Source organism: Trichomycterus rosablanca, chromosome 24 (assembly GCF_030014385.1).
Source record: "Trichomycterus rosablanca isolate fTriRos1 chromosome 24, fTriRos1.hap1, whole genome shotgun sequence".
In the NCBI taxonomy this organism is placed as follows: Eukaryota; Metazoa; Chordata; class Actinopteri; order Siluriformes; family Trichomycteridae; genus Trichomycterus; species Trichomycterus rosablanca.
Genome location: NC_086011.1, coordinates 462,501 through 478,135, shown reverse-complemented (window position 1 = coordinate 478,135; position 15,635 = coordinate 462,501). Strand labels below are relative to the sequence as shown.

Sequence of the window (15,635 nt, the reverse complement as noted above, 5' to 3'; positions counted from 1 at the left end):
AATACTTATTTTCCACCATAATTTACAAATAAATTCTTTAAAAATCCTACAATGTGATTTCCTGGATTTTTTTTCTCATTTTGTCTCTCATAGTTGAAGTGTAGCTATGATGAAAATTACAGACCTCTCTCATCTTTCTAAGTAGGAGAACCTGCACAATCAGTGGCTGACTAAATACTTTTTGGCCCCACTGTAGCATTTAACGTATTCAGCATATTAATACTTAATGACTATATAAGATAATGATGGTAGAATTATTAAGTGAATGCACATGTAACGGGTTGGAAGCATGAATGTGTGTGTGTGTGTGTGTGTGTGTGTGTGTGGTTATAAATGCAGTTCCAAATAACAAAAGTAATAAAAATGCAAGTTGGGACATGTAATTAAATGCAGAATCTGTGATTCATTCTCTTGAATCTTTATTTAGATGACAAAAGTACAAAGAAAAGATTGTCATTGTATTTACTGATTTCTCAGCTTGCTCGACTGTGGTCAGTGTTTGTTAACTCATCACAGACCTGGTTTGGGGTTTTTGTGTTGAATTTCCTCTCATTATTGTGTAACCAGTATTAAGGGTGTGGCAGAAACAACTGAAGGTAATAATTTTGAGGGGTGTCCACATACTTCTGCTCACTGTTTTTTGGTAGAAGGAAACATTCTGTACCCTTGATGTTTTTGGCTGCACCTCTCCTGTCACCGCCTTGTGTTGGGGGAATAAACATGGGAAGGATTTTGGCAGAAGATGCCGCTTTCTAAGAATTCATGAAGTAAACCGTTGAATCATGGTGGGTGGTGCTTTAGTGTCAGCAGCTTCAGTTTGGGAGGGTTTGAACCTCATCCGGAATCATCAGGATTTAGTGCTATTAAACTGAGTGATGATTATACAGCGCCATCGTGTGGCTGAAGTGTAAAAGCACACACATCAGCAGTGTTGTTTGGATTTTTGTTAGATCTTTATTAGGAACACTCACCCTGTCAGCGCTGGTTCGAGACGTAACGTGTGTTCATCCTAATCTCTTTCCAGCATTCACATTGAGGTGTTTAAAAATCCCAACAACACTGCTGCACCTGCTACACTCATGCTGTATATTGTATTCTGTTTGGTTTGTGGAAGGTGGGGTTTGGTATGGAGTGTTATCAGATCTGTGACAGTTCTAAGTTCTATCAAACGTTTTTAAAACCAAAACAAATGGACTTGGGTGGTGTAAAGCACACTGTCATTGGAATCTGGAGCAGTGGGAACACCTCTGAAGTGATCAGTTGTGGTGGTTGTCAGGAGAACTCTGCTTGTTCGAGTGTATTTTAAATGTTTGAGCCTCTAATGCAATGCTAAGCTAACGCTAATATTGGCTAGCTGTCTTTGATCTTTAGCTCTTTACAGGAATGCTACGCCAACGTTATTTACATTTACATTTTCATTTGGCAACATGACTGACATGAAAATGACATTTTTATGAAGTAAAATGTTTAATTCAACAACTTTGCTGTCGTATTTTTTATAATTACAACTGAAAGTTTGATGATAACATTAACCTGAAACGCCTGCAGAAAGATTGCACTGACGTTTAGCAAGCTAACGCTGCTAAAGCTAAATAGCAGTCTGACTGAATATTGAATTCATTAATAGTGCACAATGTCTTCACACTATTTAGTGTTGTAAATACTTTGTGATTTTAAGCACAACTCTTCCAGGATGGCATTAGGACACAGGTGTTTATAATAGTTACAGATTATTTTGTTGTTTTTGTGTGATTTATGATTAGAATCTTCTCATCCTCTCCTCCATTAGGTGGCAGCACATAAATGATTGTTTTGGTAAAATCATGCCAGTCCACAGGTGAATATTCCAGGTATAAAGTTCATATATATTTATGTTTTTTGTAGCTCAGGTTTAAAAGAATTCACTTTCAGCTGTACAAATCTTTTTCTCAGATTGTTGATCAACTTTCCTTGTACGAAGCTTTGATCGTTTCTCCTGTCTGAGACGTTCCAGCGGGAGTTTTTCCATCGAGCGCTCCTCAGAGGGATCGTATCAGCGCTCGGCGTGTTATGAGAGCGACTCAGAAACACTCTAAACCTTCCAAAAACAACAGTCATCAAACAGTGTTTTTGTTTCAGAGACAAAGACGTTATTGTGAGTCGTAAAGAAAAAGGAAGAACAAAATGTGCTGCTGTAAAGGGTCTCGCTTCTCTTCTCCAGTAGAAACATCTGGATTAAATAAACTGTTTAATTAGCGCAGAGCTACAGGAACCAACAGAGACATAAACAAAATCATTATTACTGATGGAAAAGACAATAAAACTAATACATTATTATTATTATTATTATTGTGTTATTATATGTTATTATTATTATTATTATTATTATTATTTTATTAAAAAAAAAAATTATATGTATCATATTATTATTTGTTATTATTTTTATTATCAGAAATTTATTATTGTTCTAGTTTATCATTATTATTTCATTTATGTTTTTTATTATTATTGTTATTTTATTTTTCTTTATTATTGATTTATTGTTATTTATAATTATTATTACTATTTTGAATTATTATTATTATTATTATTATTATTATTATTATTAATAGGACACTTTGGGTAAGTTACACAATCTCACTACTGCTAGGATCCAGGGTTCGAATCCCTAGCAGTGCTATCGGTCGGTGGGGCGTCTACATCCAGACATGAGAGATGGATTGGTGTACTCTCTGTGGTGTGTTACTGTATTGCAACCTGCAAGTCCATGGAGGCTGGATTCACCACGACCCTGACCGGGATACATCCCTGGCGAAACATGAGAATGACATTTTAATGAAATTAAATTAAATTGTTTCTTGCTGCTCTGCTGCTTTCATTAAAAAACATTCACACACACACACACTCACACACACACACACACACACACACTCACACACACATAAGGACTGTGTGTCTGTACGAACACAGAGAGCAAAAATCCTGATTATTATTCCAGTCGTTCACAACAACGCTGCTCGGAATTCATCTGGAGCTTCTGGTTCCATTTGTTGTGTTCAAAACTGAAGCTGAAATATAATCTCGTCACATCTGCTCATAAATATTAACACCCTCACACGGTCCAGATCAAAGTGTAGAATGACCTGGTCGTACAGGAACACTGAACCTCCCAAAAATATCAGAGCAGAGATTTTATTCTGCACTGATGCACTTCAACCAAATACCATCCCTGTTATCATTATATTAATAAAGCAGAGTTAAAAAAAGGACACACACTGTAGGGCCAAAAGTATATGGACACCAGATTCTGACCTTGTTGGACATACATTGGACATTGTTGAAGTATTGATTATGTCTTAATTTTAGCTGGTATTTGTTTTGGACTTGATCTAGTGTAAATTAAGAGTCTCAACTTGTCTGAGTCTCAGTTGGTGGTTTCTTGTTCTTGGTTAGTATGTCTTGGTCTCAGATTGTTTGGATCTTGGTCTTCTCTTGGTCTCTGTTGGTATGGGACTTGGGTCTTGTCTTGGTCTCAACTACAGCACTGGTATTATCACTTGTCCTCATTAAACTGTGAAACAATACCAGCATTTTACAGGCATTTATTAAACCACCATGCCACTCTGAAACCCTCAGATGCTTAACCACATTTGTAAAACCATCCACTGAATAATCACCTTTTCCAAAAGACCACACGTCCATATATTTTTGGCTTTAACCTTCCCAAACACCAGCAGTTCTTCACTTTCACTATCGTTTCTATGAACTAAATCTTTGTTTTTGTGGGTTTGTTATGAACTCTGACGGGAAAAATTATCAGCTGTTTCCGTGACTCACCAGATCTGTGGTTCTGGCTCGGTCCAGCATGAACGGGGCTGCAGTTCCTCCAGAACGGAGGATTAAAGCCGTGTGGCATAAACACACTGACTCACGGGTGGAATCATTACAAGAAAAATCTCACACGTGATTGTTTTTCATTCGACTGTTTTGACTGCAGATTCTCCCGAGTCTGGAACAAACACGAGATGTGAAGTCGGGCCAGAGCTGAAAAATTCCATCGGCACGACCAGAACCAGGACCGGCTGTTAGATCGGATTTTTTTACTGCTCCCATATTCAGTCGGATCTATCTGGTCTGCAGATCAGATCTGGCACAGTTTTAATCCTCCTGATACGACCCTCATTTATTTATCCAGGCTTGGGACCTGCACTGAGAGAGCACTGACTAGTGCACCTCCTAATGGCTAAGCTGTTTCGGACATCTCACACTCAGACACAGCCAATCACGTCTGTATATGGACATGATGCCTGACCGGCTGATAGCACACTAGGGATTTGAATCCTGGATCCCAGCTGTAGTGGACTAGCTTTTACCACTGCACCCCCCAAGCACCTTTATATATTTATATAAAATAAAAAATATATAATTAAAGTTGTTCACTGTTGTTCATTCTGACTGCAATGCCATGTTTTCACCATAGAGGTCTCTAAATCCCCAAATCCATTAAAGTTACTTATTGCAGCTTTAAAAGAAACAAATATTATTTTTTAAATAATTAAAAAACACTATTCATTATATATCAATATTAATATTATATTTCCTATTTCAATTTTATGTTTAGATTGTTAACAATTTTATAATCAATGATTTATAATCAAAAATATAAAAAAGTCGCAGAAGAAAAACAAAGCCGCATATTTCTTTCTCCTACAGGGTTGCCAGATTTGTTACGTATTTAAAAATCAATGTGTTTTCATAGCTTTACAGCCAGCACACTGTTGACTGGAATCTGGCAACCCGGTCTCAGACGTCTTCTTCATTTCTGTGCCTCGCCAGGATCATCCAGGTGTTGCCAGGTCCAGGTCTTTCACTCAAAACTTTGTTTTTATTTTAGAGCTCGTTTTACAATATAACAAAAGTGAGTCTTAGAGGATTAAAGGTGTAAATCTTAATTACAATCTGGCAACTCAAACTCAACACGTCTGCTTGTTAAACGCAACAGGCAGGGTTGCCAGGTCTTTTATTTTTTTATATACCAATGGATTGTTTTTAAATCAAACAAATAAAAAAAAAGCTTAGTGAAAATAAATAAATTTTTCTATTTCTTTCTTTTTTAGTTTTTTATATAATTTAGACAAAAAATTTACACAAATTAATAATGAATAATTTTGTAGATTTTTTACATTTAATAAAAAATGAATCAAATTTGTATTAGATATTAAATTTTTAATGCTTTTTTTTATCAAGTGTAATAATAAATGAATGAATAGTATTAATAATGAAATAAATAAATGAATAATAATACAAATATTATTTAGTTGTTTAATAGTTTGTTGGGTTTTTGTTTTATGCTTTGGAGTAAATATTTTAAATCTTTAATTTTCTTTTAAATGTGTTACTTTCTTTAATATGTAAATATTTAATATTAACATTTACATTTAGCAGAGGCTTTTATTCAAAGTGACTTACAGCACTGTGACAGTATACATTGTTAAGGGTTAAGGGCCTTGCTCAAGGGCCCAATAGTGGCAACCTGGCAGTGGTGGGGCTTGAACCAGCTACCTTTCGATTACTAGTCCAGTACCTCAACCAGTAGACTACACCTGTCCTAGAGAAATATGATATAAACAAATAATATATAAATATAAATACATACATTTAATATAGAATTGGATTAAAACGAGCAGATAGGAGGTAGTGTGGGTGCCGCAGTCACAACAGGGTTTAAACCTTGCCTCTGTTTACTCTGTGAGTAGTTTAGCATGTTCTTCCTATGTGTAGGTATGAGTGAGTGAATGTGTGTGGTCCTTTATTGGATTACTTAGTGGGGCCAAACGCACTGAGACCCTGACCTGGTAAGGCAGTGAAACGAATGAAGCCCAAAAGCGCTGCTTCGTTTTGGTGGGATAGTGAGGATTTAAGTCTGGCAACCCTGACGAACAAACTCTGGCAACCCTGCAGCAGCTCCGGCCGCCTCGGTTCGGTACAGAGCGGGTAAAGCGCTCAGCTCTGCGCCACCGCTGTCAGACTCGTGGCGGCTTTAACGCGCGCGGCACCGCTATGTACTGTGCGTGATCTGCGCGTGTGCGTGTGTGCGTGTATCGGTGTACATACGTGTGTGTGTGTGTGTGTTTGATTTGCGCGCACACGTTTCCATCACGCATGCAGTAAAGTCAGTGAGCGCGTGAAGCGGCTGGAGCGGTGATAGGCAGCACTCACAGCCGGGATCGGCGGCTCGTTCCCCGGCTGAACCCACCCGGACCCGCCGCGGCTCCGGTTCTGCAGGATTACTGAGGGATCTGAAGCGGATCTGGATCTGCTGGATTACTGAGGGATCTGCTTCATTCACCGCGATGCGCGCTCCACACCGCGCCGTGGTGGTCGGGCTGCTGCTCCTCTGGATCTTCTCACCCAGTCTGGAGGTGGTCCTGCCCGGCAGACCTGTGGACGGTGAGTGGAATTTGTACTGATTCTATCGGGAATGGAAATGTGAGGTGTTATTGACTGGTGCACAGCTTCTCGAGTCAAGGTTCGTCAGTTCCTCAGCAACAGTTCCACAAAAAAATCATTCAGTGGTTCCAGGTCGGTGATTGGACCATTTCTATCAGAACAACTTGCAATCTGTAGGATCAAGAGCTTCATTCCTTGCTGCAAAAATAAGTTCTTGGCAACTTCTACTGGCTTTTGGTGCGTCCATGTGGTTTAAAGGTTCCATTCTGGACCACAGCAGAAAAGCTTTCCTCATTAAAATCCATTTTTAGACCTGAACAAACATCTACAGCAGCACAAAACACCTTCTATATCCTTTAGATTGCTCCTAACATAGAAATGGTTCAGCCCACAACCTGGACCCATCTAAACCCACTGAGAAACTCTAATTGGTTTTACTTTCTTTAGGGTTTTTGAGAAGCTGTGCCACTTTGTGAAGACTTGCATACACTTGCACATACAAAAAGGTTCCAGCCGGGTTCTTAAGTGTTCTTAAGTACTTCTGAAAGTTCTGTTTTGAAGGAATTTTCTTAGCTGGAACCTTTTTGCAAATGTCCTGTACAGTTTGACCTTCCCTGAACAAACTTTGTGGATCCTCTCGAAGATAAAAGGTTCTTATTTCTGTTCTACGCTGGAAAATGTTTGAGTAGAACCCATCCATCAGGAATGTGCAGGAGACAAATCAGTACAAATCAGGGGTTTTAATAAGAGCACCTGTTGCTGCTGAGAGATTTCTGATCATCTTCACATCATTTTGGGTGAAAATAATCTAGTAAAATGGTCAGAATCCTTGAGGTTCTATTTCTAATTCTAATGTTGAATTACAGAACATCACATTGGCTACACGGCCAAAAGTATTCGGACGCCTGACCGTGAGCTTGTTGGACGTCCAGTTACAAAAATAAAGTGTATTAGATCAGAGCGACCCTCTGGGTGATCTTACAGCTAGAACAACAGACCCTCTTCTGAGAAGCTTCTCACAGGACTTTGAAGTACATCTGTGGGGATTTGTGCTGAGTATTTGTACGGCTGGGTGCTAATTGATCAGTCAGTGTTCCGGTTCATCCCAGAGCTGTTGAGTGGGGCTGAGCTCAGGGCTCTGTGCAGGACTGTGCAGTTTCTTCTTTATAGAGCTCAGTCATGCTGGAACAGGGAAGGACCTTCCCTAAACTGTTGCTACAAAGTCAGAAGCATGTCATTTCCTTTATATGACGCCTTTTTCATGCTTGGTCTCGTTATTCTAGACCTCTTAGTCTCTGTCGTTCCTGCTCTTAATTATTCGGCTTTTTTGCGCCCCTCATTAAGCGCCGTCCGCCTCACGTTGCTGAAGGATGAACGGGGGTCGGACGCGGACTGGACGGGTCGAATGTTTTAGGAAATCCGAGTCAAGTTCCTGGGGGCGCTAACAAGCCAGCGCTAATGCTTTAGCTCTGCTATTTTGAACAGACGTGCTAGGTTTACAGAGCGGCGTGAACGCTCACTCCCGCCGACCCTCCGTTTCTGTACAGATCTCTCTCTGAAGTGTTTAAATATGTAAGGAAATGAATGTGGAATTCTGGGAAGTAAAATGTTTTCTAGGTGGATTCGGTTGGTAGGTGGGATCTCGCAAGAAACTTCTGGATCTTCTCGGCTGTGTAGTTAGCGAACATGTTGCACTGCTTGCTCCAGAGACGAAGGAGAACTCATCAAAGCTCCTGGACGTTCCACCAACCGTCCAATACGACCTCCTCCGGACAGATGAATCAAAGAGCTTCACTGCTTCACTGCACCAGGACCTGGAGACTCGTGAACCCCCCCCACCCCACCCCGGAGAAGCATGTGAGGTCATCTGTCCCTGAGTTGAAGCTGAGGTCTGACCCTAGAAGTTCAGCAAGTTCCTGACCAGACCCCGGTTGAGACGCTGTGACCCTGTGGGAGCTAAAATTCCTCCACGGTGAATTTAAAGACCAGCTTCAGATGGTGGGGTTACCTGGGTGTTGGGTAACTTTGTCCTTCAATGTAATGATGTTTTACTTCATGTTGGGACCTGAGCAGAGCTGCCGACCTGGCTGGGCGTCCACACCAACACAGCTGGTCGTCTGAAGGAGGGAAGGTCGCACTGCGTCTCTTCTTGCTGCTGCTGAGATGCGACCCCCTGAACTCTTAATCCTGGTCAGGCTCTCGGTGGGTCCACAATCACAAGGCTCAATGCAGAAATACACACGGATCCATCACGTGGCCTCGGCTATCTCTGTATTTCCCACAGACACAGCCAGTCATGTCTGACGCCTAACGGGTCGACAGCACCTTAGACCGGTGGTGATGTTCCAGAATCCCAGATGTCGTACAGCGCAGTCGTGTTTCTGATTCATTCCAATCATGTAGTATTAAATAAATAAATCAGACAGTAACAGAGCGCCGTCGCTCCGAGAGCAGCATCAGATTCTTTTTTCTCTCATCTGAGCCGTTAGCACCGGCGGCGGTGAATGATTAGCCCGGTTGGCATTCCTCCGCCGTCTCCTCGAAACCCTTGATGGATCTTCTGACTAACGGAGTCTGGAAAAGGTCGCTCACCTCATCCGGGGGAAATTCATCCTCCCAAACTGTTCCACTCCGTCTGACGGAGGGTGTGTTTGTTTTATTTACTTCATTAAAGTTAATGATCATGTCCTCCTGACGGTGATTAAGTAAGTGACCCCCAAGATGAATAAGTGAGTCGAATATAAATGTTTGCTGGGTGTAGGACCGGGCCCACGAGGAGCTGGGACTGTTGTGGCGGCCGGAGTAAAATGTGTGGTCAAAAATATACGGACAGCAGCTTGGATGGTTCATGTGGTGCTGAAGGATGTTCCGTGGCCTCTAATTCCTCACTGCTGATTGGTCGACTGCAGCTGGTGACTTCTCTGTGCCCGTATAAATAGGGCTAGTTAGACTGAACCACACGTCCTGGGGTCTAGACGGATCTCAGGAACGTCACTATTCCACAAACCTTTGTGAGCAGCTTCAAGTCTTGTTTATTTGTACAGAGTAGGTGGAACAGTGGTCTTGAGTCCAAGGTTGAACCCAGAACCCAGATGCTGCAACAGTGACCCCTGCTGTCTGCTCAAGGTGCCTGCATGAAGAAGCGACCGGTCTGCAGCTCTTCTGGGCTTCAAGAAAAACTGCAAGAAAATCAGCTGCAATTTTTGACACATTTTGAAAAGGCACAAATTCCCAGTGACACAGTCCGAAATCACAAGATTTAAGACTTTGCGGTCTGTTAGAGCTGCAACTCTGTGTTAACGCCCTTGTTTTGGATCGGGGTGTAAAGCTTGCTGATGGTCTGGTGTCCACATACTTTTGGCCACCCACTCCCACTCAGACCACGCCCACCTCAGTTCCAGCCCCGGAGGATCGAGCCGTTCTAGATGTGTTAGAAACTCCATGCATGTTACGTAACCTCATTCTGTTGTGTCGCTGTGAGGAGAAGCAGATGTTTTGGAACAGAGCGTCCAGATGAAACATCTGGAGCCAAAGATAAAACGAGGTGAAGAACTTTGAAGGGAAGCAGCACCAGCGCACCAGCGTTCCGGCGCAGGCTCCGCCTCCCTCGCCTGGTTCTCCTCCTTCTCCTTCAGTTCTGCTCCACATAGCGCCCAGATTAACGACCTCTCACAATCCAGATGTTTCACAGCAGGCTTGAAGAGCAGGAACATGGGGGTGGGGGGTGGGGGGGGGGGTCACTCGAGGAGAAGTTTGTGCCACTGTCTCCGCCTGTTGTCTTTTGTCTCCTCTGCTAAACATCTTCCACAGCTCACAGGTTTCAGGTTCCATCGTCCTGCTTGTTCTCAGTCTGTACCTGAATCGGAAGAGACGTTCTTCCCTGGGCTCACGGTTCCTCTTCAGCATCTATGACTGACCGCAGTGACTTCTCTGTGTCCGTATAATTAGGGCCAGTTCGACTGCACTGGAAAGTATGTGGAACAGTAGTCGCTGTGCCAAGAAAACCCCAAACCGCCACCTCATACACAGAGGAAACAAGTCCGGACGGTCAGATGTGTTCTGGAACCACTGGACCGTCCACAGTCAAGCGAGCTTCACGTCAGCAGGGTCTTTCAGGCTGCTCCTGCTTCTTCGGAACGTCAGTCAGGAGGCTGGTTTTGGAGCCGAAGATTCCTGGTGACATGGTGAGAAAAGCTCGCTCGACTGTGGACACAGTGTCACCTGATTTAGGAACATGACTCCAGGGATTCGCCTCTGCTCATTCACAAGATCTTTTGTACTTTTGGTTGTGAGCAGGAGCAAATACTTACAGTCATGTTCCTAAATCAGGTGAGTCCACATTGTGTCCACAGTCGATCGAGCTTCTCTCGCCACACAACCAAGAAGTTTCTGCTCCAAAACAAGCTTCCTGACCGACGCTCACAGAAGCAGGAACAGCTTGGCGATGTGAAGCTCGCTTGACTGTGGACGGTTCCAATGTGGGTGTTCATGGTAGAACTGAGTTCCAGCGGCTTTCAGTCTTATGTTGTAATTTAACCCAGAGGAATTTGGGGTAGGGATTTAAATGGGGCGGAGGTCGACGCTCTGTCCGTATCGCCTCCTCCACCGCGCTTCACAGCTGCCAGTACTTACTGCTCTTATATTGAGGCTGCTGGAGTTTCGCTGCTAGACACCAAACTTACAGTAATTGGAACACTGATCTTGTTTCTGCTGCTCCGGGGTCTAACGGTGGTGTGCTGTACACTGGCCGAGCCGTTGTTGCTCCCTGGTGTCACCAGCAGGTCACAGATGTTAGGAAAGCCGTATAAGGAGATTACTCACTGTTAGCACAAGGTGTGGCCGGAACACGGCGTCCACATACTTTTGATGCAGCGCTCCGCCCGAACGTCGCCCGTCTGTATTTTTTATTTACCAGAATGATTCAGGTTTGTGTTTTTTGGAACGTCCTTCTCATCCTGACTCACGTTCAGGTTCCTCCTGTTTCCCAGCTAACGCCCCGTCCACTTCCCAAACCCTGATACAATGATGATGTCACAGTGCAGACGGGGACACGACCCCCCACCCCCACCCACCCCCATTCCCAAGCGACAGCTGTTGAAAATAAAAATTAATATTATTAATAAATTATTTTTATATTTAAACTTTAAATCTCATCTTTAGGTTACAGGAGTCCATCCAAATCATTTCATTACATCTCCATCGACCCATTTATCCTGGTCAGGGTGGCGGTGGGTCCGGGGTCCACTGGGAAATACTGACCGTGAGGCAGGAACAACCTGGACAGAGCGCCAGTCCATCGCTGGGAACCTAAAAATAAACAAAAGCGTAACTTATACAGAGAGGAAACAAGTCCGGGTGGTCAGATGTTTTCCCGAACCACAGGAACACAGGGTACACTGTCCACAGTCAAGCAAGCTTCACAAATCCCAAGCTCCTGCTTCTGCTGCGAATTAATTGGTTCCATTGTTACTGTACTCATCGAAAGTACATGGAACAGTAGTCGCTGTGCCAAGAAAACCCCAAACCGCCACCTCATACCCAGAGGAAACTAGTCTGGATGGTCAGATGTGTTCCGGAACCACAGGAACACAGGTTACACCGTCCACAGTCAAGCGAGCTTCACGTGACCAGGGACCTTCAGGCTGTTCCTGCTTTTATGACCATGGGTCAGGACGCCGGTTTTGGAGCAGAAGCTTTTAGGTTGCATGGTGAGAGAAGCTCGCTCGAATGTGGACAGTCTGTTTGAGCACTTACAGGGACACACGGGCATCAGAACCAAACACCAGGACCTGCTGGCGACGTTCTGGTACCAGGAACCGCAGGAACCCTCAGACGCCCTGTGTAGGACACGCCTCGGCGGGTCAGAGCTGTTTGGACCGCGGGTTACGCGGGTGGTCCCAATGTTTCACCGCATGGGTGTAGCAGTCACGGAACCGTCTCGGTTTAAAGAAGATCCAGTGGTGTGCGCAGAGCCCCGAGGATCACACAGAGGTCACACTGAGGTCACTCGCTGGACGTCGGACTGGCTGGCGGTCGGGCGTCCGGATACTTCTGGCCGGGCGGCGCGTGCCAGTTTGGGGCGGTGGTTTGGGGTTTTGGCATGGCCGTGACGGGCGTGGGTGTGAATGTTTGTCTTTAATCATTTACAGTAACGTGCTGATGTTCCTGTCTTCCTGTGTGGCCAAAAGTATGTGGACGCTCCTTCTGTTTGCCTCCAACTTTGTGCAACAGTTTGGGGAAGGTCCCTTCCTGTCCTGGTGTTGCTGTGCTCCGGCGTGAAAAGTGCATCAGCCGACAGCGAGTCCGGGTGTAATTTTGTGGTGTGTGAAGACTTTTTCCTCTCAGGGTTGAGTGTGTGTGTGTGTGTGTGTGTGTGTGTGTGTGTGTGCAGGGGGGTGTGGTGGTGTTTTGGGAGGAGGGTGTGGTTCTACCCCACATAAAGAACCTCTTCATGGTCATGCAGGAGTGGAAGCTGCTACGTTTTTGGTAAATCGGTGTTTTTCCCCCCTTAACATTCAGGAAATCAGAAAAACACTAAAGGTACCAAAAGTGTGTGGACACCCTTTTATTACTGATCTCAGGTGTTTGTGCCACACCTACCATTACCAGCTGAGGCACAGAGATGTGACCAGTTTGGGGTGAAGGAACTTCACCTGAACCTCACCCCCCCTTTTAACACATTTGGGATGAATCGGAACCTCAGCGCCTGGACTCTTAGAATCTTGTGAAAGTCTTTCCAAAAGTGCATCAGTTGGAATGGAATGTCTAACAAAACTCGGTGTCTACATACTTTTGAAACGTTCTGATAAGCGTTTTGGGACGTTCTGGGTTCCTGTAGGTGTTAGACGTTCTGGGTTCTTCCACGCCCACAGTGATGTCTGGACCTGTATGTAGGAGACGTTCTGGGTTCTTCTCGATCCCAAGGCTTTATTTCTCATTCAGGTCGAGCGACGGCTTCTGTTTTTAGGGAATGCTGGGAATAGCGGGGGTTCGGAGGGGGAAGCGGTTTGGAACACATCCCCGTTTGACTCGGAATAGAGCGCCAGTGAAAAGAAGGCGCAGTTTTTTTCCCCCCTCGTCCTCGTCCAGGCCAGAACAGGCCGTCCTTTGATGGGCCGTAGACGGGTTGCATCATTGGCGTTGGGTTGGGAAATGCTGACCTGGATATTTGAGGGCAGAATGATCCAACAGCAGCGCGGAACAACCACAACTGTGTGAGAGAGGCACCATTATACCCAGTCTGAGAGAGAGAGAGGAGCGCTGGAAAAATCTGGAAAAACAAGCTGGAGACAGACAGACAGACAGACAGACAGACAGACAGTGACCCTTCAGCTCCCACTGTTCCACCCACTCGCTTTCTCGGCCTCTCTCTCTCTCTCTCTCTCTCTCTCTCTCTCTCTATATATATATATACTGTATATACAGGGTGGGCCATTTATATGGATACACCTAAATAAAATGGGAATGGTTGGTGATATTAACTTCCTGTTTGTGGCACATTAGTATATGGGAGGGGGAAAACTTTTCAAGTGGGGTGGTGTCCATGGCGGCCATTTTGAAGTCGGCCATTTTGGATCCAACTTTAGTTTTTTCAATGGGAAGAGGGTCATGTGACACATCAAACTTATTGAGAATTTCACAAGAAAAACAATGGTGTGCTTTGTTTTAACGTAACTTTATTCTGTCATGAGTTATTTACAAGCTTCTCTTTGTTTACAGCCATTGACATGTCGCAGAGGTTAACACGTGAGGAGCGGATAGAAATTGTGTTGATGTCTGGTGAACGCAGTACCCGGGTCATTGCAGCAGATTTCAATGCAAGACACCCTACGAGACCACCCATCTCCCATGCTACAGTTAGCAAATTCCTTGCCAAGTTTCGTGAAACTGGTTCAGTGTTGGATTTGCCAAAATGTGGACGCATGAAAACTGTCACTAATGAAGAAACATCAGTGGCTGTCCTAGCTTCATTCATCAAGAGCCCACAGCGTAGCACTCGCCGCATGTCACTGGAGAGTGGCATCAGTCGAACATCCCTTCGGCGGATATTAGCTACTCACAAATGGCACCCTTACAAACTCCAGCTGCTGCAGCATCTCGACGAGGATGACCCAGATCGGCGCACTGAATTTGCAGAATGGGCAAAACAAAAATTGGAACAGGACCCTCAGTTTACACAGAACATTTTGTTCAGTGATGAGGCAAACTTTTATGTGAATGGTGAAGTTAACAAACAAAACCACCGCTATTGGTCTGACACTAACCCACATTGGATAGATCCCTCCAAGACTGTTGGAACACAAAAATTGATGGTATGGTGTGGTATATGGGGTACAAAGAGAGTGGGGCCATTCTTCATCAATGGAAACCTCAAGGCCACTGGATATTTGAAATTGCTACATGATGATGTGTTTCCCTCTTTATGCACTGAAGCTGGCACGTTCCCTGAGTTTTTCCAGCAAGATGGTGCACCACCACATTATGGGTGTCAGGTCCGAGCATTCCTAGATAAACAGTTTCCTGGAAAGTGGATTGGTCGTCGTGGGCCAGTTGAATGGCCCCCAAGGTCTCCCGATCTGACCCCCTTAGACTTTTATCTTTGGGGTCATCTGAAGGCAATTGTCTATTATTTATTTATTTATTTATTATTTATATTTATTTATTTAAACTTATTTATTATTATTTATTTATTATTTATTATTACTATTATTATTATTCTTTTTAATTATTATTCTTTTTATTATTATTATTATTATTATTTATAATTATTATTATTATTTTTATTTATTTATTATTATTATTATTATTATTAATATTATTATTATTATTATTATTATTGTCATTATTATTTTTTCATGTTTTGGAAGCTTAAAATGAACAAAAAACTAAACAAAAATAAAGTCCAGGCTCAGTCACACGGTTCTACTGATTCATTACGAACCTTCATAAGCTCCTCAAATCCTGATAAATCCCCCAGAATTCATAAAAAAGCCCCTAAATCCTCCCGGCCCTCAGGGGGACCTACAGGGGGTCTTAAATACACACACACACACACACCACACACACACACACACACACACACACCACACACTCACATTATGTTCATCAGAACATTTTATTTTTGTTGTTATTGTTTGTGTATATATATATATATATATTACTCATAATTTAATTTAATTTTTAGTCATGATGTGGAAAATACAAGA

The 15,635-nt window shown here is 43.5% G+C and overlaps 1 protein-coding gene and 1 long non-coding RNA gene across 3 annotated transcripts in view; both read left to right on the top strand.

Moving 5' to 3' along the window:
- The first annotated feature begins 965 nt into the window (after positions 1 to 965).
- On the top strand, positions 966 to 2,300 carry LOC134302071 (uncharacterized). Its single transcript, XR_010007509.1, has 3 exons — positions 966 to 1,037; positions 1,790 to 1,850; positions 1,933 to 2,300. It is a non-coding gene; the product is annotated as an uncharacterized LOC134302071 (long non-coding RNA).
- Positions 2,301 to 6,091: 3,791 nt separating this feature from the next.
- lrp1aa (low density lipoprotein receptor-related protein 1Aa) overlaps positions 6,092 to 15,635 on the top strand; it is an 80,823-nt gene continuing 71,279 nt past the window's right edge. For both annotated transcript variants that reach the window (XM_062986196.1, XM_062986195.1), the window contains exon 1: positions 6,092 to 6,429. In XM_062986196.1, coding sequence (XP_062842266.1) covers positions 6,333 to 6,429 — 97 coding nt within the window. In that variant the 5' untranslated portion in view covers positions 6,092 to 6,332. The remainder of the gene's footprint in view (positions 6,430 to 15,635) is intronic.